The sequence below is a fragment of the Copadichromis virginalis genome, linkage group LG15 (assembly GCF_057382275.1).
Source record: "Copadichromis virginalis isolate Kocher_CV1m ecotype Utaka linkage group LG15, C_Virginalis_male_GT1.1, whole genome shotgun sequence".
Classification (NCBI taxonomy): domain Eukaryota; kingdom Metazoa; phylum Chordata; class Actinopteri; order Cichliformes; family Cichlidae; genus Copadichromis; species Copadichromis virginalis.
The window spans coordinates 28,544,067-28,567,393 of record NC_140632.1 but is presented as its reverse complement, the minus strand read 5'-3'; the positions used below and the strand labels follow the sequence as shown (position 1 = coordinate 28,567,393).

General features: G+C 39.1%; 1 protein-coding gene across 3 annotated transcripts in view; it reads right to left on the bottom strand.

Annotated features, from left to right (window-relative positions):
• Nucleotides 1-23,327, bottom strand: part of cd2ap (CD2-associated protein) — a 111,302-nt gene that overhangs the window by 72,572 nt on the left and 15,403 nt on the right. For all 3 annotated transcript variants that reach the window (XM_085432838.1, XM_085432840.1, XM_085432841.1), the window contains exon 2: nucleotides 12,343-12,500. In XM_085432838.1, the coding sequence (XP_085288964.1) occupies nucleotides 12,343-12,500 (158 nt within the window). The remainder of the gene's footprint in view (nucleotides 1-12,342; nucleotides 12,501-23,327) is intronic.

Genomic DNA, 23,327 nt, shown 5'->3' with positions numbered 1-23,327 from the left:
AAAAACTCTCAACATACAGAACCCATGGATGTGAGCCACGCAGGATGAAAGCGGCTGAGACAGTTCCAGTGTCACCGAAAGGGACAATAAGACATTAGGTTCCATTAGGTGGAAATAAAAGAAGAAAAAAAACAAACAAAAAACAGTGTGTCAGTTTCACACAACATAAGGGGAACTGAAACGTAATCTAAAATGTTCAACGTGAAACCATAAGTATGGAAACCAGTATCAGCCTGCAAAGTAAGACTGTACTACTTACAGCTGAATGTAGCAATTGCTAATGATCCCAACCACGCCACACAGTCGGGCTATAAAACAGCTGCCACATTCTGCCTGCCTGGGAAATTCCCTGACAACAGCACGAAGTCCCGGTCACACCTTCACTAAATACTGTCACGAGTGCACAGATGAAGGGACACTAGCCAGCATGCTGAGTAACATTGCTTAGAGTTTTCAATGTATTGTACCATTTATCGCAAGAAGTACTGAGGTGTAAACTGGTAACGAGTCAGAACGTTTTAACAACAACTGCAGATCATCACCAAACAACTACTACTACACCAACAACAAATGCACCAACAAAGACTTTTGTTTTACTAAAGCATACTGAATCTCTGATCCACCTCTTAGTGTGTGTACAGGTGGCATTATTTCAAATGACAGCATCTGGGCCTTAAAACTGAAGCCAGCATAGAAACGCAGAGAGGAGGTAGCGGATCCAAAAGCAGCTCAATTCCCAAACACTTAGTAAAGTTAAAACTTTAAAGCATTAAAAAGCAGGGCACCAGTCACAGCTTCTCTATATAATCGAGTCTGTGCATGAAGTATGTCAGGCCAGTTGATTGTGCAGCAAATACAAACAGAGGACTAAATTATTGCAAAATTTGACTCTGCGCTGCGGTTGATGAAAACAATTCTGTTTTTCCTCTTCTCTCTTGGTGCTTAAATTTGAACCAATGAGTCTTTCACAGAAAAACCCCCGCAACAGAAGCTTAAGTGTGATCACACTTTTAAAGTTCATCAAAGCTTCAATGCACCAACTTCCCACATTTAACATAAATGAAAGCAACTTAACTGTTCGGAGGAGTTTGGACTGTCCTTGGTGGGACTGATCTGGAGACCGCCACCCCACAGGACTTTAAAGCTGTGCTGGTTAAAGAGTGAACAGTTCACCACATGCTTCCTGGTGCACAGACACTCACTTTACTATTCTGCAGAAGAGGAAGCCCAGCTGTGTGTCTGCCTCAAAATATATATACATTTTTAAAAAAGTTTCAGCTCCAGCAAGCTGAGATATGACAAATGGAAGAAATGAACACGATGTACGCTGCTTCAACAACACCTCTCCTCTGACCTCTGCTGAGAACTTAAAATATTTGACCTCACACAGCCAGAGTATTAATTTGAGGGGTTTTTTTTTTTTTTTTTTACATTCACTGTATGAACAAACATCTTCCTCCAGCAAAATCAGCCATCCAAGCAGCCGTCTCTGTGCACTTTCGTCTACTCAACAACTCTTACAGATGCTGCACTGAGTGCACAAGTTTGAATTTATTTAGGATTTTTTCTAATCCACAAAGGGTCACAATTATTGGGTGGCTGTGGCTCAGGAGGTAGACAATCAAATCAGAAGGTCGATGGTTTGATCTCCGGCTCCCATAGTCTTGCATGGCCAAGTATACTTCAAAATACTAAACCCTAGGTTGTCCCAATCAATCATTGTGTGAGTGCATGTGTCAATTCAAGGACACATCCGGGCTTAAAAGGAAGTGCTGGTATAAATGTGTGAATGGGTGAATGAAGCATGTAGCAGAAATCGAGTAGAGAGTAGAAAAGTGCTATAAAAGTACAGTCCATTCAACATTATACATAGATTTGGTAATATGCATACATCCACACAAATATTTAGTTTGACCAAAGGCTTTTGCTAAGCATCAAGTTTCTGACACAATTCTGGCTGGATATCTGAGCACTCTCCTTGGCTGCACTCAATTAAATTGGAGGCCTGGACCCCAATTTGTAAGTATAGGACGCAAATGTTGAAAAAGGTTGAGGTCGGGGCCTTGGGAAGATGATTCCAGAAACCAGTTTTGACATGCGTTTGGAATCATTGATGTGTTGGAATGTCCCAGTTATGTACAAGTTTCAACCACCCCTCTGTTAATTTCAAGCAAAGTTGAAGAATTGGAAGGTAGTCCTCCATTATTCCATCCACTCTGTGCAAAGCAAAACAGTCCGAGAGCATAATCCTACCACCTCCATGCTTGACAGTAAGTACAGTGTTCTTAGGTCTGAAACCCTCCTATCATTGTTTCCAAATAGCTCAATCTTTGTCCTGTCTGAATATAAAACATTTCTCGAGAAGGCATTTGTCTGTCTATGTGGGAAATTGCAAATTGTTGATTTTGGAGTAGAGTCTTCCTTCCTGGATGGCAACCCTCAGCCCATGGCTATGAAAAGCTTACTCAATATGCAAACCAATTTCCTCTCATCTGAGGATGACAGTTTTCCAAAGTCAACAAGAAGACCCAAACAAACATTTACTTATGTCCAGTTGTGTCCAACGGATAATCTTGCAGTTGTTAGAAAATGCCTTTGAAATGGCTGTCCAAAAGCCCCAACCTCAATCCTATTGAATATTCCTATGCCACCAAACCAACCAATTTAAATGAACTGCGTTAATTTTTCCCAAAACGTGTAGTCAAATATCCAACCAGCATTGTGTCAAAAGCTTGCCGATGGCATCTGATCAAGTTGCAACTTGCAAAGGGACATTAAACCAAATATTACTGGGATTTAAGTATATATTTGACCCTCTGCAATAAATAAATTCTAAGCTGTGAACCCACTGCGAAGGTCATTGAAAGCCCAAAATTTCCATGGCATTCATGCCTGTGATGAGTGTACATAGAATTTTGAACTTTAATTCTCAGCTGTAGACTGTCAACAAATATTTTACATTTCCTTATACAATTGACTTAAAAACAAAAATAATGCATAGATTGATTTTAACTAGAAAAGAATTTCCTGATTGTGAAATTCATAGATTATGGTAACATTTTAAAAAGAAAAAAAAGGAATCAATGAGTCTATTTGTTGTAAGTAATCGTTTTTGTGTCAGGAAAACAGTGTTTTTAATCTATGAGCTGAATTTAAATGACTTTCAGCTCATTATCAGACAGTCTTAACGCATTTATCCAAAATGAAACCATTGCTATCAGTAAATGTTACAGACACTTGTGACCATAATTGACTGTCAATAAGTCCTTCCCAATGAAGACAATGAGTTTCAAAAAAGTTAATACTGCGAGAAGCTGCCAACAGATAGGTATCAGCTAGCTAGTACAATGTAACCTAAAAGTCTGAGACCATACAGTTGTATTCCATTTACAAAAACACAAACACTTTCAGAGCCTGAAACATTTAAACCAGTAAAACCAGGAGAAAGTGAATAACTGGAAGAGAGAAGCTTCCAAACCCTTCACTACCCATACACAAAAAATGATCAATTACAAAATTCCTTAAAGCATTCCCATTATTGTGAGAGTCTTTCATTTAGCCAACTTCCTTACCATGCCTCAGTTTCACATCCCTCCGATCACACAAGTATGACTCCAATTAAAGGGAGGAGGAAGAAGAAATGCAATAAGTCATACCACTGTTATGTCATAAGGAGCAAAGTTCAACAGCCAGCAGGCTCCATAGAGGATTAAATACCTGAGCACAGTGACTAGACCAGGCTGATTAGCAGATTACCTATCACTACATTAGAGCTGGGCGATAGAACGATAACGATATGTATCGCGATAGACCTCGCTGCTCTTGTCCTCTTAAAAAAATAAAATAAAAAAATAAAAAAAGGTCAGCCAATCCAAATTAAGTAGCGCAGAGCCGAAACAATCACAGCCGCAGCGTCACGTCGCGTGACTTGTTACGTACAGCACAAGTGCCAAGCCGCACGTGTGTTTGTTTGGGAAGCAGCCAGCGGGTAATGGAGCCAGCGCGTAATGGAGGAAATGAGTGTGCCGACTAGAAAAATCAACCGAGCGTGACCGAAGAGAAAACAGATGATGGTTCCAATGCCGGAGAGATTGTCGAACGGAAGAGCCAAAGAAGTTCCGTAGTGTGAAGGTATTTCGGCTATTTCATGTCTGACAAAAAACAGAGTAGCGTGCACTGTAAATTGTGCCGAAAGCAAGTCTGGAAATACAATAAACTGGTGCATGCGTCACATTGTGCGCCACGTTATTGTTTCGGTGAAATGAATTTCTACAATACTGTTACTGTTAATTCTACTCTCTGCAGTGTTTAAATGCTTACATATACACACAGTTACTGTCCCTCCACACATACGACTCTGTTCTGCTTCTATGCCCCAGCTTTGTTTGCTTTTTCCCACCGAGGCTTCTAGACTTCTGATTGGCCAACATTTCTGCACGGTTAGGAATCCAGCTCCACCTGCTGCTTTGGCATGTTCATAGCAGCGTTTTCCTTCATTTCTGCCTTTATGTGGGGACGGGATTATTTTTTAAAACGAAAACAAAAAATCTCCGTTTTCAAAAATACCCGTGTACGTAGCCTCAGTCTCTGACTGGAAGCGCTAATTCGTCATTCGGCTTTTGTCAGACTGAAGTAACTGTTAAAACTGTTTGAAAAGCTAAGCTATACAGCAAGGAGAGATTGAGAATTTGCTTTTAGTTCTCAGTTTATTTGATATTGACAAAAGTCAGTTTTGTCTGTTCTTCTGTAAAACAAACTAAGATTTATTTTTAGAATTAATATTTTGTTTCTAAGTGGAATTGACAGTTTAGTCTGTTTCGTTTGTTCTATTTTGAAACTTAAACGCTTTAGCGGCTGCCTTTTGTGTAGTTTGCAATATTTGCCTTTATTTATCTGAAAAAGTCTCATGTTCCTTAAGTACATCTACCCTGTTGAACTTATTATGGGAAATAAATATTTAAATAAAAACAAGCTGCTGATTATTTCACATTTTACTTGTGAGCAACGGCACATTTAAATCTTACAAATATAGTTATTTGGCTTATATCGTGATAGATATCGTTATCGCCTGAAATGAAAACAACATATCGTGATATGAAAAAAATCTCATATCGCCCAGCTCTACACTACATAGGATTGTGTGATGGTGGGGAGAGGAGAGAAGAGGGCAGCAGTTCAGGGACTCATTTTCAGTGCATTAGCTGTGCAGAAGGAGAAGCAGTCAGATGCAGACAGCACGAATAAGTAATAAAAGGTGAGTGAGCTACATTAAAACCACAGAGCTGACTGACGGCTAATCCACAGCTGTGAATTAGCTGTGTGTGAATGTGTGAATGACTGAATGTAGTGTAAAGCGCTTTGGGGTCCATAGGGACTAAGTAAAGTGCTATACAAATACAGGCCATTTACTACTAGTAGCAGCATCACCCAAATCCAACAGCAAAAGGTTGACCACTAGCATTAATCAACCAATTTAAGCCCTCGCTAAATCAGAGGCCACTTTCATCGTTCACAGTCCAAGCTCATTCATAATGACAAGCCACAATAGGAAATTCTCTATTGGAAACCAACTGTATCCGGGCTGATCACCCTAATTTGATTCAGCAATGTAAAGTGTGCCAAAAATTGGCTCAAAAAGCAAGTTATCCCAATACATAGTAGGTGGGCAGAAAACAATACTCTTGGCTCTCCAACCATTCTTTAAACGCCTCTGAGTTTATCTTTGCCAAAATGCCAGAAAGTTGCTGTGCTATCAAATGCACTAAGCAGCACTTGTTTATTGGTGGCTGTAAATTCATTGGCTCATTCAAACTGTGGGAATGATTTACCCGACCACTGGAGAAATACTCAGTGAGCTTTACTATTATCATGCGACATTAATGTAATAAATTAACATTAGTGGAACTTTCCAGACACTACACTGTGAAAACCCAAGTCAAAAAAATGTAAGATCATTATGTGGCAATTTGTTTAAGCTATCTATGTAGCACTTTTGCTTTATTTCTATATTAAAATGTCTAGTTTTACTGCATTACGAAGCATCTTTATAGCCAAGTTTTAGCCTCCATGGAGAGTCCCTGGCCCCATTAGCAGTTGTATGATGGGTACATTTTGTAATTTATTATTTACCTTAAGATAATTTTGATCCTGTCAAAAGGCTTAAAGGCAAGGGAGAGCCGTTTAGAGTTACAGGATTGCTAGTGGAGGCCCAGATAACAGTTAGCTGTTCACTAGACAACTTAACTGTGTTCGACCCATTGGCAATATCTTAGAAATATTATGGCTACATACTATTTTATATTGCAGTATTACAACTATCTGATAAACACCACTAATTAACAGACAAGTATTGTTGTGTTACAGAAACGGTTTGGAAAATGGTTGAGGCTGAAAAAACTGGTTACATTGTATCTTTTATATACAGGTTATACTGTGTTATCAGTGTGTGCTTTAGATTTGAAGTAGTGTTTACGCTTTAAGAATGACTTTGCAATTGGCAGTTCCTACATTTCACTGTTAAAGCAGCACAAAATTATCTCTCAAAGAAAGGTCATCATAGACAGCTCTGCAGACGACAGTTTAATAACCAGTTTCACTCCAGAAAAGGAAAAAAAAAGTCAACACCCCAATCCCGATACTGCTCCTCTGCATTTGTTTCTATATCAGATTGTTTGGTGACAGACTGAAGTACTACTCAGTCTTATTTTTATCTTTTCATCTAAAAAGGAACCTTTGTAAGGGTTACAAATCTTTAAATTAGTATTGCAGTGTCGATACCAATGCTTTCAGCTCAGTGGTATCTGTTCCTTAGAGGCTAAGGCCAGACACATAAGGTACAACAACAACAAACTTTTTTATAGAGCACATTTAAAAACCAGCGGTATACCAAAGTGCTTAACATAAGAGACAGAGAAGTAACACGAGAAGACAGAGGTGCTTTTAAATACAAGATACCTCACATCCAATGTTCCCTCTAAGCTGTGCACGTGCACAATTGCACACTGCTGGCACGGTCTCTGCGCACAGAAAATCTGCATTGCGCACAAAAAAAAAGAAAAAATTTTTTTTTAACCTGAATTGAAATTAAAACTTAAACAATTCTGTTTTGCAGTGTTAGTCAGTAAGTGACTGGCTGCTCCCGTATGGGATAACAACGATGCCAACTTATCCCATAGTCCAGGCAATAATGCGATTCACATTCGTATATATGCAGCTAATCAACGTCGTTGACAAGCTATGACAGCGTCCTTATGTGCCGACACCAGTGTTTTAGCTAGCAAAGCAGTGTGGCTGATGTGAAGTGAAGCCACGTTAATGACAACGTGTACAACCATTAGATATGTGAGCAGGACAGACGGAACAACTGACGGAAAAAGTGTGGACTTTATACCAGTTTTTAAATTGTGTTGATAGGCTACGTAAAACCAGAGTTATGATAAAAATATATGCAATGTTTGGTTTGCTTCCTGAATACTATCGTTGTTTATATTTGCGGGAAGAAACAGTAAAAACAGCGTTTTATAAGGAAAGCGCTTGAAAGCGCTTGAAAGCACTCGCCGCCTGTGAGCAAAAACAAAACCAAAAAACCCCCACCCTTTCCTATTGGTCGAAAAATGTATCATGTCGCCCAATCAAAAAATGATATGCCAACATGGCATTTAGTTGTTTAGGAAAGGGGGGGAGTTTTAGGAGTGACGGCGGTGTTTTGAGATGTGAGCGATTTACGACGTTTAGCGCAAATCTTGTGTTGTTAGTGTGTAGTGTGGTCAATAGTTTTGTTGTGTGTGTCAGAACAATGAGGCGACTACTGAATATTACAGGTGTTACAGGAGTGATACATCTCCTGTTGTCAGGCCTGCAGGTATCAGGTTGTTCTCCTTTATCTCATAGTGGACAGAAATTATTTTTGAAGTGGCACAAATAATTTGTGTGGCATCAAATTTGATGCAGAACACCTGATTGTTCTGTAAATAGTTTTAAATGTTTATTTAAAAAACCGCCTTGGCTGCATTTTTAGATAAACAGCTGCAAAAAAACTTCGTAATTTGCATAACTCAGTTACTTTGTTGAAGAAGTAACTATATAATTAATTGCCCAACATTGGTTATTACAGAGTTACATGACGCTCTCCCAGACCACAGACTCATACTCATAATACAAGTCAGGGCTTTATAAAAAAGAAAAAAAAAGAAAGAAAGTTGTGTTTTCAAAATTGGAGTTGAAGTGTTTTTTTTTTTGTTTTTTTGTTTTTTTTAAACTTCCAATAGTGTTAACATTAGTGGTGCAATGGATCACGGTTGATCCGTAATCCGAACCGATCCCACTCCACGGTTCGGTACGCACGTGATCCGAAGATTCGAAAAAGAAGAAAAAAAAGTATGTGTATGGTGCGTGTGGTGGGTCTGTCAAGCGATAGTTATGGCCAGCACTAGCGGTCTAAGTGGAGGAGCAGAGGCGTTTGCGGTATTTAAGCAGCCCTTTGCTGCCCAATCCGACCGGGCTAAAGCTATTACAAAAGCTATTGGGGTGTTTAGCTGCAGATGGAAGGCTGTATTCCGTTGTGCAAAACAAGGGGCTTAAGCTATGATGAACGTGCTTATGCCATGCGTTTGTGTTCGCGTCCACTTTAGTGGCAAGATCCAAGCATGTATGAGCTAGAAAAGATTTAAGTCGTGGCTGAACTGTCCCAGGCATCTACTGTTGCCCCAACTACTACAAATGGGTGGACCTCCAGGGCAACGGAAAGCTACGTGACCGTGACAACTCATTATATCACAGCAGAGTGCGATATAATGAGCGGTATGTATTATTATAGGGTCTACCTTACAATATAAAGTGCCTAGAGGCGACTGTTGTTGTGATTTGGCGCTTTATAAATAAAATTGAATTGAATTGAGTGGTAGATACAAAGACCTGTACTGCCCTATATTGTACCATAATTTTTTTTTTTTTATAAGTGCGTGGAATGAGTCTTGAGTTGAATGTTTTTAACAGGCAAAAAATACTTCAATAAGTAAATAAGTAAATGTTAAATTTTTGTCTTTTTTCGCTGATCCAAAAATGTATCCGATCCGTGACTTAAAACCGTGATCCGATCTGAACCGAGAGATTTTTGATCCGTTGCACCACTAGTTAACATACTACACAGGTCATGAACAAGATTTTTTTTTAATTTTCATTGTAAGTGGGCTAAAGCAGTTAATTAAAAGTAGTCTATCATAAATGCTGTAATTTGATTATTTTAATAAACCACGTAACTTGGATGGATTCAATGCTGGCGTGACCACAGTGCACATGTCTGCTGTTGCTCACAGTGGTCCAAGGGACCGCTCAGGGAGTTTGTGTGTTCGCTCAGACACATGAAAAATTAGAGGGAACATTGCTCATGTCTCTAAAATAATCCATCAAAATGATACCAGGTCAAGTTACCCCTTTAAACCTTTATTCCAATAAAAAGGTTCTGCTTTTCCAAAACACAAATCTAACTTCGCAAAAGGAATTCTGTAAACACTTTCTGATCTTTAGTTCTATCCTTTCTATTCTAAAATGTTTACATCATTCATCAAAGTAATATTAACTAGAAAAATTAGCATTTCCTGCGAAAATGCAGTGTGGATGCTTTAAAGCTGAAGCTGTATGCAAAAACTAGCTGAAAAGGCTGAAAAGTTGCAGAAATTGTAAAAACTTTGCAGAAGCAAAGGAACTTTGCTAAAATGGAATAACTTAGCAGAACTGCAATATCTTAGAGGAAACATAATACTTGGCAGAAATACAATAGCATACCAGAACTTAGCAGAAATATTGTAACTTACCAGAAACATGATAACTTCTCAAAAATACAAGAATTTAGGAGAAATAATATAAGATAACAGAAAGAATGTATTTAGCCAAAAATACTTAAGCATTACAGAAACACTATGATTTAGAAAAATAGTACAACAGAGCAGAAATACTGTGATTTACCAGAGACACTGTGTTGAACTATGAATATTGTAATTTTAAATCAATACTATGTTTCAGCACAAATACTATAATTTGACAGAAATACTATAATTTGGCAGAAATACCATGTTTCAGCACAAATACTCTGGTTTAGCACAAATATTATAACAGCAGAAATACAATTATATAGCAGAAATGCTATATTTAGAAAGAAAAATATAGTATAGTAGAAATAGTATGATTTAGCAGAAATACTACAATATAGCATAATAACAATGATTTAGAACAAATACTATGATTGAACAGAATAGTAATAACTTAAGTGAAAATACTGGAAAATGTAAGATGACAAGCTGAAAAAAAAAACGGAACATGGTTAAGTTCCCTCAAAACTAATTGTTATTCACCTGTGAAAAAAAAATAAAGAAATAAAAATAAATTTAAAAAACAAGAAGGAACAGCCAACAGATACACACAAAATCAAATATGTATACACAAATGCACAGAGAGAGAGACACACACAGAGGGTCTATGCCAGTCAACCAGTCTGAATATATTATATTTTTTCCAACAATGAGATGCTGCCCTAAAGAGGGTCTCTCTCTCTCTCTCTCTCTCTCTCTCTCACACACACACAAGATCCAATTCAGTCAACCAGTCTAAATATATTGAATTTGAATCTTACAATGAGATCATCCCATAAAAAGGCTTTCTCTCTCTCTCTGTCACACACACACACACACACACACACACACACACACACACACACACACACACACACACACACACACACACACACACACAGGGAGAGAGAAGCAAGTTTCATGCTCAGTCAAGCAGCCTGGGAGCTGCTCAATTTGAATCCACCAATCAGAGAGCCTGTGCACTTTTTCCCGCCAAAACAGGTGCACGCAGCACAAAGAGACACAGGATTTTTGCAGTCTATTTCTCGTAATGACGACTCCCCTCAAACAAATGACCATAATTTCCTAACCGTAGGGGCTAGAACGGTCATTCTTACACCGTTTTGTTCAGAAGAGATGGGGGAATCTTAAAGTGTTGACAATTTATCATTAAAATATGAATTATTAAAGATATTTGACTTCTAATGCACCATAACTGAGTAGAGCAAAGCAAAAACTGCCTTGACTTGCCCTCAAACAACGCTTTCTAACTCTAAATCTATTTGGAGTATCGATATCATTCTTTCACCGTAAGAGACAGCAGGCTTTGGTGAACAATCATGGAAATTTTCAGGTCTCTGTGGAAATCCATTAAAAAGATATGACGAGAGAAAAAAGTGGTTCATTTCCAGAGTTTGAAATCTGAAGAAATCTAAGCGAAGGACAAATTTCCTACTCTCAAACAAGTCTAACTCATTTCAGAACGGCAATAGGTGAGAAAAAAATTCTTGAATTGTGAGCGTCAGGAGTGTCTGAAGATATACTGGGACAAGCCTTATGTCTTAACTTTGCTTCGTTAAGGAGATATGACGATTGGAATATGCCTCTCATTACAGAAATCAAGCGGTGATTTTGAACAAGCTCTCCATTGACTTTCTATGGAGAGTTTTGCGACTTTGTGTTGGTCTGAGGAGATTTGCCAAAATTCTATAAATCCCACAACAATGATAGTGACATTTTCGGAAAGCCAGCAAAAATACCTACGTTTTGATGTATAATTTGTGGAAGTTGAGTGAAAATTGAGCAAGTAGCAAGAAGTTGTTCGGACATGAAGAGAAGACTGCAAAACCTTCAGTGGCACACTGGAAGCCAAGTGCATAGCAACCATAACAACGCATGTATTTTGTGAAAAATCACAATTTTGCAACTGAAAACTTTAAGAGGCATAAAAGTAAAACGGTAAAAGATTTGAAAAAGCTGATTAATACCTGAATAGCCCAATAATTTGAGAACATTTTAAAGTTTGAATGCTTGTTCTACGTGAAAATATGAGGAAGTAGTTAAGTTTCGAAAACAAGCAAATTTTAGCAGAATTGCAGAAGTTTCCCATTCATTTCAATGGGACAAATTAAGCTTAATATTTTAAAAAGTATAATAGTGAAAAATACCAAAAGACATAGCACACATTAGCAGAAATAGCAGAATAGTTTAAAATTTGAACGGTGAAAATCGACTGAAAATTGTGGAAGTAGTTAAGTGCCAAAAAGTGTACGGAAGTCCCAAGAGGAACTCAATAGTGTGGATGCTTAAAGCATCCACACAAATATAAAGCACAAAAATTCTTCTGTGTAGCAGACTGCTATACTCTGATAATGCTCCCAGTTTCAATAGGATTATCACTAACAGTGTGATAGACAACACGGTTAGCTCTACTCCAACAAACAAGCTGCAATTTGATATAAGCCAGTTGATAGATGAACACTAATCTATCTCTCACCTTGACAAAGTTGTCGGGAAAGAGGCCCCTTTTCCCATTGAGGTCCCCCTCCATCCAACCATCCTCCTCTACGTAGCGCACATTTTTGATGATGTCGCCAGGTCGCAGGGTCAGCTCGTCATCATGGAGCGCGTCATAATCATACTCCACCACAACCTCTACTCCAGACAAGGATGATGAAATGATAAAGAGGGGGGAAAGGCAGGGGGGGAATGGATGAGCCAAGATGAAGTCCAAATTTAATGAAAAATTGAAAATTCGATACTTTTGTAAAATTGTTTATTACACATAAATCTCTTAAACACCCTTGAGTGAAATATTTAACTGATACATTTAAAGGATTTAAAGGAAAATATCACTACTATCCCATAAAACACACACACACACACACACACACTAAAACGTTTAATCTCAAAAGTTAAAATTCTTATTTTGAGAAATGTGGCGAAAATAACGATGGCTAACAGTCTAGTCTTGTTTTTTTTTTCTTTAAACGTTTAAATAAAATGGTAAAAGTCACAATTATTAGCTAAATGTTCTCACTTGAAAAGGGGAAAAAAAAAAAAAAAAAAAAGAGTCCAAAGTTCATGATTTTACATCAATTGGGGGGGGCGTGGGGGGCGACAAACAAACAAACAAAAAAAGAAAAAACAAAGCAAAACACCCACACTGGCACAAATGGGCTTCCATAATAATTCAGAAAGAATGTGATTCTATGAATGTCTGGTCCTACCAACAATCAGTGTAATTGGCAAACTAAATGATTTATGCAACTTCAATGTTTCTATCTACATCTGTAATTGCAGGATAAGCAAGATTTTTCAACAGAAAAAATACTACACATTAAAAAGTTTAGTCTGAGACCAAACTGAAATATATGAAATATGCTCCACACACCACAAAAAAGACAAAGGGAAAAAAAAAACAATAGCCACAGACTGTACAGACTTCTACCGTATACTGAAGCGTATTTACTGAAATAAAAAAAATTTAAAAAATAAATTAAAAAAAACCACACTCATGCTGACACATGAATACATGTTTGATTATACTGACTGAGTGAAAAGAGTGCTCTTTCATAGTCAAAACCAAGACCTTTAACAACTTGCCTTACAAAGCAATTACTTTGTATAATATGGAATAAAAATATGGAAAATATGGTGCTGACAACTGAGCTTCCAACATCTGTGCACAGCTAAGCTAACAGAGTTTTTCACAGATGTATATTCTAGTTGTGGCAGATGATTAAATAGACAATCATTGTCACCCTTTGGTTAGTGAGGTCTTGTTGTGAAGCCTTGAGCAGAGCAGATGCAACACTCATGGGGTGGATCTGACATACTTTACACTCATAGTTTAGTAACTTGTATGTCCACTATAGCATACAATGCTTCATCCCCCTTATTGACTCTCACAGGATTGTGTTTTACTAAATAAACACCACAATGTTTCCACTAAGAACAGAAACTAGCAACTGAGCCCATGAACTCATCAGGAACATTTACCCAGGATTGAAAGAAGAAGAAAGAAAGAAAGAAAGTGTACTTTATTGATCCCCGTGGGGAAATTCCTCTCTGCCTTTAACCCATTCACTCAGTGAAGCATTGGGCAGCCATTGGGCGCCCGGGGAGCAGTGTGAAAGGACAGTACCTTGCTCAGGGGTACCTCAGGGTAGCTGTTCAGGGGAATCGAACCCCCGACCTTCCAATCATGGGGCCACCACTCTACCTACTGAGCTATCCCTGCCATTTATAACTCAGCCAAAGGCCATCACTCATATGTAACCAGGCTTCTTTATATAACCAGGGGGGATCTCCTCCTTTCTTGCCACACAGAAAGAATGCAGATTTGCCCATCTTTTATATACAGTCTAGTCAGTTCAAAACGTCATACATAACCGTTACAGTTAATGTTTCTCCTCCGCAAATATTTTATTGGCTATATAACATTTAATATCTGAGTAAAATAATTAGCTCAGTTTCTTTGATTAACTCCAACTTCACAATCATCTGCTAAAGATGGTGATGAAAGTAGTTAGATGGAGACATTAGTCCTCTGGATATCTGCTACAAGCTGAAGGGCCACTCCAAGTCCATCAGAACACAGGAGGACATCGTCAGTGACGCAGGTACACAAAAACCACAGCCAGTGACCCAACCAGGGGGCAAAAACAGGTCCAGGGCTAGCAACTGAATTTTAATGAAGTTCTATTAAAATATGAGTGTACAGTAAGGTTTAAAGGTAGACGTGTGGCCACTCTGACGCTGCTGTTAGTTTCAGCCTCTGAAGTAGACCTCTTAATGGCAGACACTATGGCTTGCTGTGCAGCACAGACTGTACAAGAGGTTACACTGCCCTTAATAGCAGATATGTGGGTCTGTGTATAGCACTTCTACAGTTTGTATGCAATACTTTTGTATTAGTTTTGGACATAGCTTGTCACTAATTTAACTTTTGTCAAGATACAGTCACCTCTGGCCCCAAAATGCCAATATGGCAGCAACCAAAACACTAATACTAACATACCAAGTTTCCTTGCAGAAACCAATGATGGATATCACAGTGGTTACAGACATTTTTTTTATCTTTTAAGTACATGCTATGACTGGTCCCTCCAATTGCAGTATTTAGCAACAAACTGACACGAAAATGCACAATAAGTAAAAGGAGGTCAGAAAACAGATACTGAGAGGCTGCCTGACTGAATCCAGCACAGCAGGTTGAACTGCTTCCGACAATAAACAGTCTTAGGAGGAGTGACAGGTTGTGAGGTATTCCAGCCATACAGGGTGGCCTTTTAACTCATGACTCATAGCGGAAAGGCTCCGCTGACATGGCTGAGTTCGCACCAAGCAGAAACAAAAACATGCAGAATAAGTAGAGTTTCCTGACCAATGATCTCACAGCAGTTTTTCCCCTCAGCATCAAACACCAAGGAGAAGAGGAGGACCAATGAGGTAGGTACGATCTCCTTAAACGCCTGCTGGACAGCCTCACTGATGGAAACACTTACATTGCACCACAGAAACCTAACCAGGAATTTTTAAGGCTGATCACCAACAGATATGATTCGGTTGTCCATTTACTGTTATGGAAAATGGTCAGACAAATACCAGATTCACATCAGCCTCCTACTGATTTGACTAAAAACAGCAGGGACCATACTGGTAGATTTATGTTCACTATCCCCAGTTAGAAGAAGTTTATTTCCTGTTAGGCCTGCTCTGCTGACACTGCTAGAATGACACTAGAAAGGCTGATGAGATTTGTTTCATGAGACTGCAGTATCTCTCCATGCTACATCTTATTTAGTCACAAGAACAGCTGTAGGCCACACCACCCAAACTAATTTCTGCTGCAGTTACCTCACTGCATTTTCTGCTTTGTTAAAACCCAAATAGTTTACTACCATGCACCCCTTGTGGGTCTGTTTTGCTTTTTCCACATCACTTCATGCTGCATTCCTATTGGCTGGCTAACAAAAGTGTGTCTACCAGCATTAACCATGTGGATTGTTATCATAAGTTTCTGACATTACAATTCTTCTACTGTACATTTAGAGTGCCCCAATTGCCTGCTGACCTCTCACTGTATTACATGGCAGCACAGTTTTTGAGCCACATTCCGAAATGTCAGAGTGATTAACATCAACCCTCACACCAGAGTCACATCAGCGTTTTCCACACATAGAACTTACTTGAGCAGGAAACACTGATGTGCATCTTTAACTTTAGCATCTTTTAATCTACTCAGGACGACGACGTCATCCACGACTTACTAGGGGACCATCCCTGTCCTTTTAATTTGATATTTCAGATGTTCTGTGGGTTCTTTCCTCTAGCCAGCTCATTGGCCAAATTGCTTTCAAGTCACTCAGCTGTTACACGTAGGATCTCTCACTGTGGTTGCCATACTCCAGCTGCACTGTCTCTGCCTGCACTGGTTTACTCTAACCAGAATCTACACCAGAAAAATTACTGCTTCATATCCTGCTATAATAGAAAATACAATCTAAAGCCTTAGACTGCCCGTAAAAGCAACAATATGGCACCGATCATTCTTTTTGAAAATATTCATCCATCTCACTATAGCTAAAAGTAAATACCACCTTTACTGAATAATCTGTTTACTTATAAATACAATAATGACTCAGTGTAATTGCAGTTACACTGAATAGAGTTTCTGTCAGCGTGTTGCAAGCTAAGTTAATGGTAACTACTAGGGCAGGGCAATATGGCCAAAAATATTTATCACAACATATATTTGAAAATGTGCGATAACAATATAACTGACGATATAATTGGCGCGAGACAAAATACTTATGTGCATTAAAGCTATTTAAAAATTTTACTGTGCAAAACTGCAGAAGTGGATGTAGCTGTGTGTAATGAGAAAAGATGAAAAGAACGATTGATAACTTTTATGTTAAGGCCCGATCTTATCTTTCTTGTAGAACTGTGTTCCAAACAGTTTTGGTCAAGTTACTTGAAAAAGTAATCAGTAACTAATTACTGATTAATTCCCCAAAAAAGTAATCCCGTTACTTTACTGATTACTTATTTTCAAAAGTAATTAATTACTTAGTTACTTTTTAAAAACACGATTTACAACCTGAATAGGTGATAAAGCGATAGATCTTTCAGCCCAATTCTACTTTTTCTACATAATCCATCATAATCAAATGGAAAGGTCCCTTTTTAAAACTTGTTTTATTAGTTTTAATCTTTTAACTTTATGCATCAAGCAAAAATTTAATTATATGCAACATTCTCTGACTGGAAGAAATTTGTTTAATATTTAAACCTATTTTCTGCACATTCCAGCACATAATTTTTTTTGTGTGTGTGTTTACACTCACTCTTTCAAATAGATGCAAGTAAAACACAGCAGAAAATAAATAAAATCAAAGACTCAGCGGTCCTTTTGCTCTATTTTCACCTGTAAAGCAGGAGTAGGGTAGGCGGAGGTTTACCCTGGTGCAGGTATGCCGCGGTCAGTTGAAGAACTGACCGCGTGAATTTCCCATTACGTCGTTGCGCACTCGGTGCTTGCTTGGAAGTTTAGGAGGGGGGGGGGGGGGGGTTCGCTGTAAAAAGAAGTTTTCTTCCCACGCACAATGGATGCTAATGTTTTTGTCACGTTTTATGGAATCAAACTTAAAGGAAGGTCAGTACTTCCACGCTTTAAACGCTGCATGCTCATACTCTCTCCCGCACTCGATATATTATCCATTGTTGATCTGCACACAGCTGTTGTCACAAACGTCGCACTTGCTTACGTCACTGTCGTGAGACATTCTCGCAAAAAAAAAAAAAAAAAAATATCACGGTTTTAGTAACGCAGTAACGCAGCGTTCCTACGGGAAAGTAACGGTAATCTAATTACAGTTTTTGCAATAGTAATCCCTTACTTTACTTGTTACTTGAAAAAAGTAATCAGATTACAGCCCATCTCTGGTTCCAAATAAAGAACTTAGTGTTGTTAATCATTTACAAATCAATATTGTCTGTATGGTCAGCAATTACTCCCCAAAAAAACAACGAAAAAAGTGAACATATAAAATTGTGGTGTTAAGCGATGCGGCTGAAAAATTTGGGTGCACCTAACTTTTGTGCTGGTGTGCCTAAGAAAAAAAACGTTAGGTGCACCAGTGCAACCATGGCAAAAAGTTAGTCTAGAGCCCTGGCACAACTGTGACTTTATGCAGTTTACCGTTGGCTATTCAACTGATATCCTTCCACACATGTTAGCTAATTACATTCCTTCCTCTTCATGGAACTAGACAATAAACCACACAGTGTTGGCTTTTATCAACATTTGTAATTTTACAAAAGCCTATAAGAAATCTAGTCTGCATTTACACTGTAAACGACAGTCTAAACACATTAAATGCATAAAAGAAGCACAAGCCGAGCAACAGAAAAATAAACAGCTTAGCCGAGGCCCCAGACCATAATTTAGGAATATCTGTCTGTGTAACCACAGGAAGAGATACGAACTCCGGTAGTAAACAAACAATGGAGAGCTCCGATAGGCAGAAACCTACCCTCAGTTAATTCAATACACAGGGCACAAGACTGGATGTGGAGCAAAGGGACTTTAAAACAGCCCCTCAGAGATCACACAAATAGACCCTGGCTTAGAGCAGCACAGCTCCTCAATCAGTCTGACTCAAATCTCTTCTGAACACCACTTATATGCCAACGGAAGTCAGCTTAAGATAATTATTGCTTTCATAGTCTTCAGTGGAGAGAAGGCAACCAAGAAACTGTTTTATTTTGCATCTGCTTTTAAAATGTGTGTTACTGTAGGGTGAGATCAACAAAACACAGGGCTATCAGGTTGTGAGTTAAGCCCAGAATACAAGTTTTTCTGTCAGATGACCAAACACGTACAACATAAATTTAGCCTGTGATGACCAATGACCACTCACTTCCAAGCTGTTCCTGTGCACTGCTAAAACACTGAGAATCCTCTCAGTATGGAAATATCAGCAGGAGTCCCAATTTAAAGGGTTTTTCCTGCGCAGAAGACCGACTCCTTTTTTCGTCAGACAACTGTAACACAACAAAACAGTCACACACAAACAGCATTTGAAGTCAGTATATACAGGAATTTACTCCAACCGTCTAAGAATGTCCATGTGTGACTGTTTTACTAGTCTACAGTTTGCTTGCTTTTATTTCTAAGGTTTAATCCATTCCATTTAATCCATTAATGTCCAACTAGCTGCAGCCCTGCCCACCTTGTATTTCAATACAGATAAAATAAATACAATAAATTTCAATACAAAGCCCATTTCTCACAGTCCACCATCATTCAACTGCTCGTACAGTGAAGACGCCATCCTACAATCAGACTGCCTCCATCTTCACCACCTCTGACTACAGCTGATACTAGCTCTTGTTCTGATCACCCCCTGCAGCAGGTGTTGATCATACTACACAGCAGAATGATGACTGTCATCACAAACTAGAGCTAAAGCCTGTGAATTCAGAGCTAATGCACATGGTGTGATGGAGAAGTAGGGCAGTATTCAACATATAAATGGCAATGATATCATCTATATAAATGCTATAGTATAGGATAGTGGAGGACTATCGCTGCAGTCAAGATTACAGCTATTTCTAAAATATACCGTCTAGGGTTGGGCCATATTATACCGTTCACAGTAATACAGTGTTAGGCAATGATAAAAAAATGAAACATCGCGATAGAATATGGGTAAAACGCTCATGCGCAGTGCCTTTGTTTTTATTAGGCACATGGCGGAAAAAGCATGGCGGCAACAGAGAATGAGAAGGACAAAAGCAGATCGTCGAATGAAACAGATGAACCAGAATTGGTTTGTAAAAATGGTGCAACTTCAGTGATGTGGAACTTGTATGGTTTTTGTCCGTCAGATAGCCACGATTGTCGGAGCATTACGGCTACCGTAGTCAAGAGCCTCGAGCAGTAATATGTACTGTGCTTCAACATAATATTACCATGGACTTCCGGAAGAGCTTTGATGGAGTAGGACGCGAGTCTGGGAGCTGCCGCCGATTTCGATTAAATTGTTATTCATTCGCGCTTTTCGGCTATATTTCCAGTCCTGTTTTGGTTTGTTGATTGTTTTGTTGAGAAGTTTTACTCGGGCCTGCGTAAAATGGCAGCAAAAAATGTTAAAACTACTTCTATCCGGTTGTTCAGTGATGACGCGACGAATCCTACTTCCGGGTCTAAAGTAGTCTGCGTTTAATATGGCTTTTGTGTTGTTAACATGTTTAATGTTATGTATTTTCTTCTATTTGATCTCAAAAAGCTCCTAAAACAGTCAGTGATCACCGTTGACCTCCCTCGGCTTTTATTACCGCTAATCATTTATTTAAGCTCAGTTTTTAAAACCTTAGGATGTAGCTACAGCCCAGCCCATGCAGCAGTATATGAATGACTAACCTCGTATTATGGATGGATTATCTCAGTTGTTCTCCTGGCTGAAGTTTGGTCCTTTTACAGCATCCTGCCATGCGATTACATTTGTTCCTGACCACCGAGAACACTCACGGTAACTTTTATCGAGTGGAAAAAAAGTTAGCTTGTTTATATTATGCTAACATAGCTGTGTCGCTAGCGGTCACGTAGCACATCATTATATACCAGCTAGCCCAACTTCAGTAACCCTACAAACGTCACTGCTGTTTAGTTTTCTGTCTTCATTTATGCTGGAAGTGATAACAGAGCTGTACGTTTTAATTTGTTTCCAAAACCCCGCAGTCAGGACATGCTATATTGTATTTACATGGAAGCTAGCGAGCTAACTTCCTGCTAACTTCTAACTCTGTTAAATGTCATAAATTCCATTTTCATGGATGCCTGGATGTTAAACTCAGTTGTTACACCTGGTAGAGCAGAACGCTGATCATTTTATTAAAGATGAAAGACTAAAGACAGTTTTTCAACTCTCAGTAATGCCATAGTGATCGTTTGATATATGGACCTGCAGCGGAGTTTAGACCCAGACACGGCTAGTGACGTCAGACTGAACAACCGGATTCAAACACAACTGAGGCCTAGTTTGCAAACCGCGACCATGTTGAGGTATTCAACATACCTCGGCTCACTCGAGGTATGTTGAATACCTCGAGTGAGCCGTCGTACTGTGTACTGTGCTTCAACATAATATTACCATGGACTACCATGGACCCTCGTGCCAAGCTAATCCTGATATTGAGGCTCTCAAGGTCGAGCTGTTGGCTTCGCTGAGGAAAGATATCGCCGACATCTTTAAAAAGGAACTTCAGGACACTCTGGGTGATGCTTTGTCTACCATTAAGTTCGACCTGCAGGCGGTGAAGACGCGATCGATAAAGCTGCCAATGACTCTACCGTGTCCGAGCTAAAAGGTACGGTCAAGGAGATGGAGCACGCACTTACTGTCTACTCTGATGATATAGCTGAGATGAAAAACACTATCAAGGGCCTCACAGCTCATGTAGCCAAGCTGGAAAATAAGTGTGAAGACTTGGAGTCCAGGTCGCGGCGCAACAATGTTAGGATAGTGGGAGTACCGGAGGGCCCTGACACGTGCACCACTGCTGCCGTAGCCTCCTTGCTAAAAGAAGCATTTGATCTGGGGAAGGAGCCGCTTTTGGATCGTTCGCAAAGGACCCTCCAACCCGCACCGAAGCCTGGCGACCGTCCACGAGCCATTGTATGCAGGTTTCATTACCACACTGACTGTGTTGACATTTTACAACGTGCTAGAGAACGCCGACAGATTAAAGTTAGAGACCGGACCATCTCAGTCTGCCCCGACTATACCGCCAGGGTGGCACGGGCTTGTGCTGCATTCAACACTGTCAGGCAGCAACTCCGTGGCATTGAAGGTGTTCGGTATGGCCTGCTTCATCTAGCGCAACTCCGCATCACATATAAGGGTGTCGAGAAGGACTTTGTTTCAGCAGAGGAGGCCAGTGATTATGTCAAAACTTTGATCTCTGGGTGAGCCTCGATAGCCCCTCAGTTTGATGCTGTAATGCTAATAAGGGTTCACACTCTCGTTAGGTTTAACGCCATCTGTGCATTGTTTTCTTAGGCCGTTGTGCTAGTTATTGTACTGTTGGTGTGCTGGTTCCTTTTATTTTCATTGTTATATAATGAAACTGAATCATATAATATACTCTTGAACTTCGGACCAGTCCAGCACAATCTTCTCCAAGCTTGCTGCATTGATTTGCACAGGACTGGGTTGTTTTTTGTTTCTGTCATCTCTTTTTGGTTGTTTTTTTTTTTTTTTTTAATTAATTAATTTTTTTTTTTTAATTTTATGCACTTTTGGTGTGTTGTAAAGTTCTCCATCTGAGGAAATCATATTTTGTACTGTGAGATTTTTTTTTGTTTGTTTGGGTGGGGGGGGGGGGGGGTCTTTTTCTTTTTTCCCTTTTTTAAAAAAATAAACAAAAAAAAACATGTTTAATGTTACGCGCACACTGTTATACTGTAGAGAAGTTGGCGAGAGGTTGTTTTTTTTTTTTTCCCCTCTCTCGCTTTTATTTTTATTCGGACTCCAATTAGTCCAGTCACATTGGTGAATCATTTTTGCTACTTTGGGGTACACTGCTGTCTCCTTTGTTCTGCTCTGTGGAGACTTGGGGTGTATTTGTGTTTAGGGTTGGGGAGGGAGGCTGTCCCATTTCAGCTCTTCATGGCCACTGGCATTTTGGTTTGGTTCTTTTCTTCTTCCTTTTTATGAATGGTTAATGGCAATATAGACCCCAGCATTGCTGGGTCAGGCATGCCTCTTAGATTCATTAGTTGGAATATGTATGGGTAACCCCATTAAGAGATCTTGAAACGTCTAAATTCTGACAGCATTTTTACAGGAGACTCATCTTCACATTAAGGATCATTATAGGTCATATTGCCCTTGGGTAGGTCAGGTCTTTCATTCAAATTTTAATTCGAAAGCTAGAGGAGTGGTCATTCTCATTAATAAGAAAGTTCAATTCTCTTCGACCAATGTTATCGCTGATAGGAATGGTAGATTTATCATTGTTGCTGATACCCTAATGCAGAAAAAGGTTTTGTTGGTAAATGTTTATGCCCCGAATTTTGATGGTGCTGAATTCGCTAATAGTTTGTTGAGTAACATCCCCTTTCTGAATACTCATTTGCTTATCCTTGGTGGTGATCTGAATTGTGTTTTTGATCCAATCTTGGATCGATCTCTTCCTCGTAATTTGACTCCATCATCTATGTCTAAAACATTCTCAGATTTTATGAAACAGAATGATCTTGTTGATCCATGGAGATTTCGCAACCCTTCAATCAAAAAATTTTCGTTTTTCTCCCAGGTCCACCAGTCTTATTCCAGGATTGATTATTTTTTTCATCGACAGAACTCTTAATTCGTGTGTTAATTCTTCCGACTATTCTGGTATTATAATATCTGATCATTCACCTCTGCTATTGGATATTCAACTTTCTACCTATAAACGTAGTCC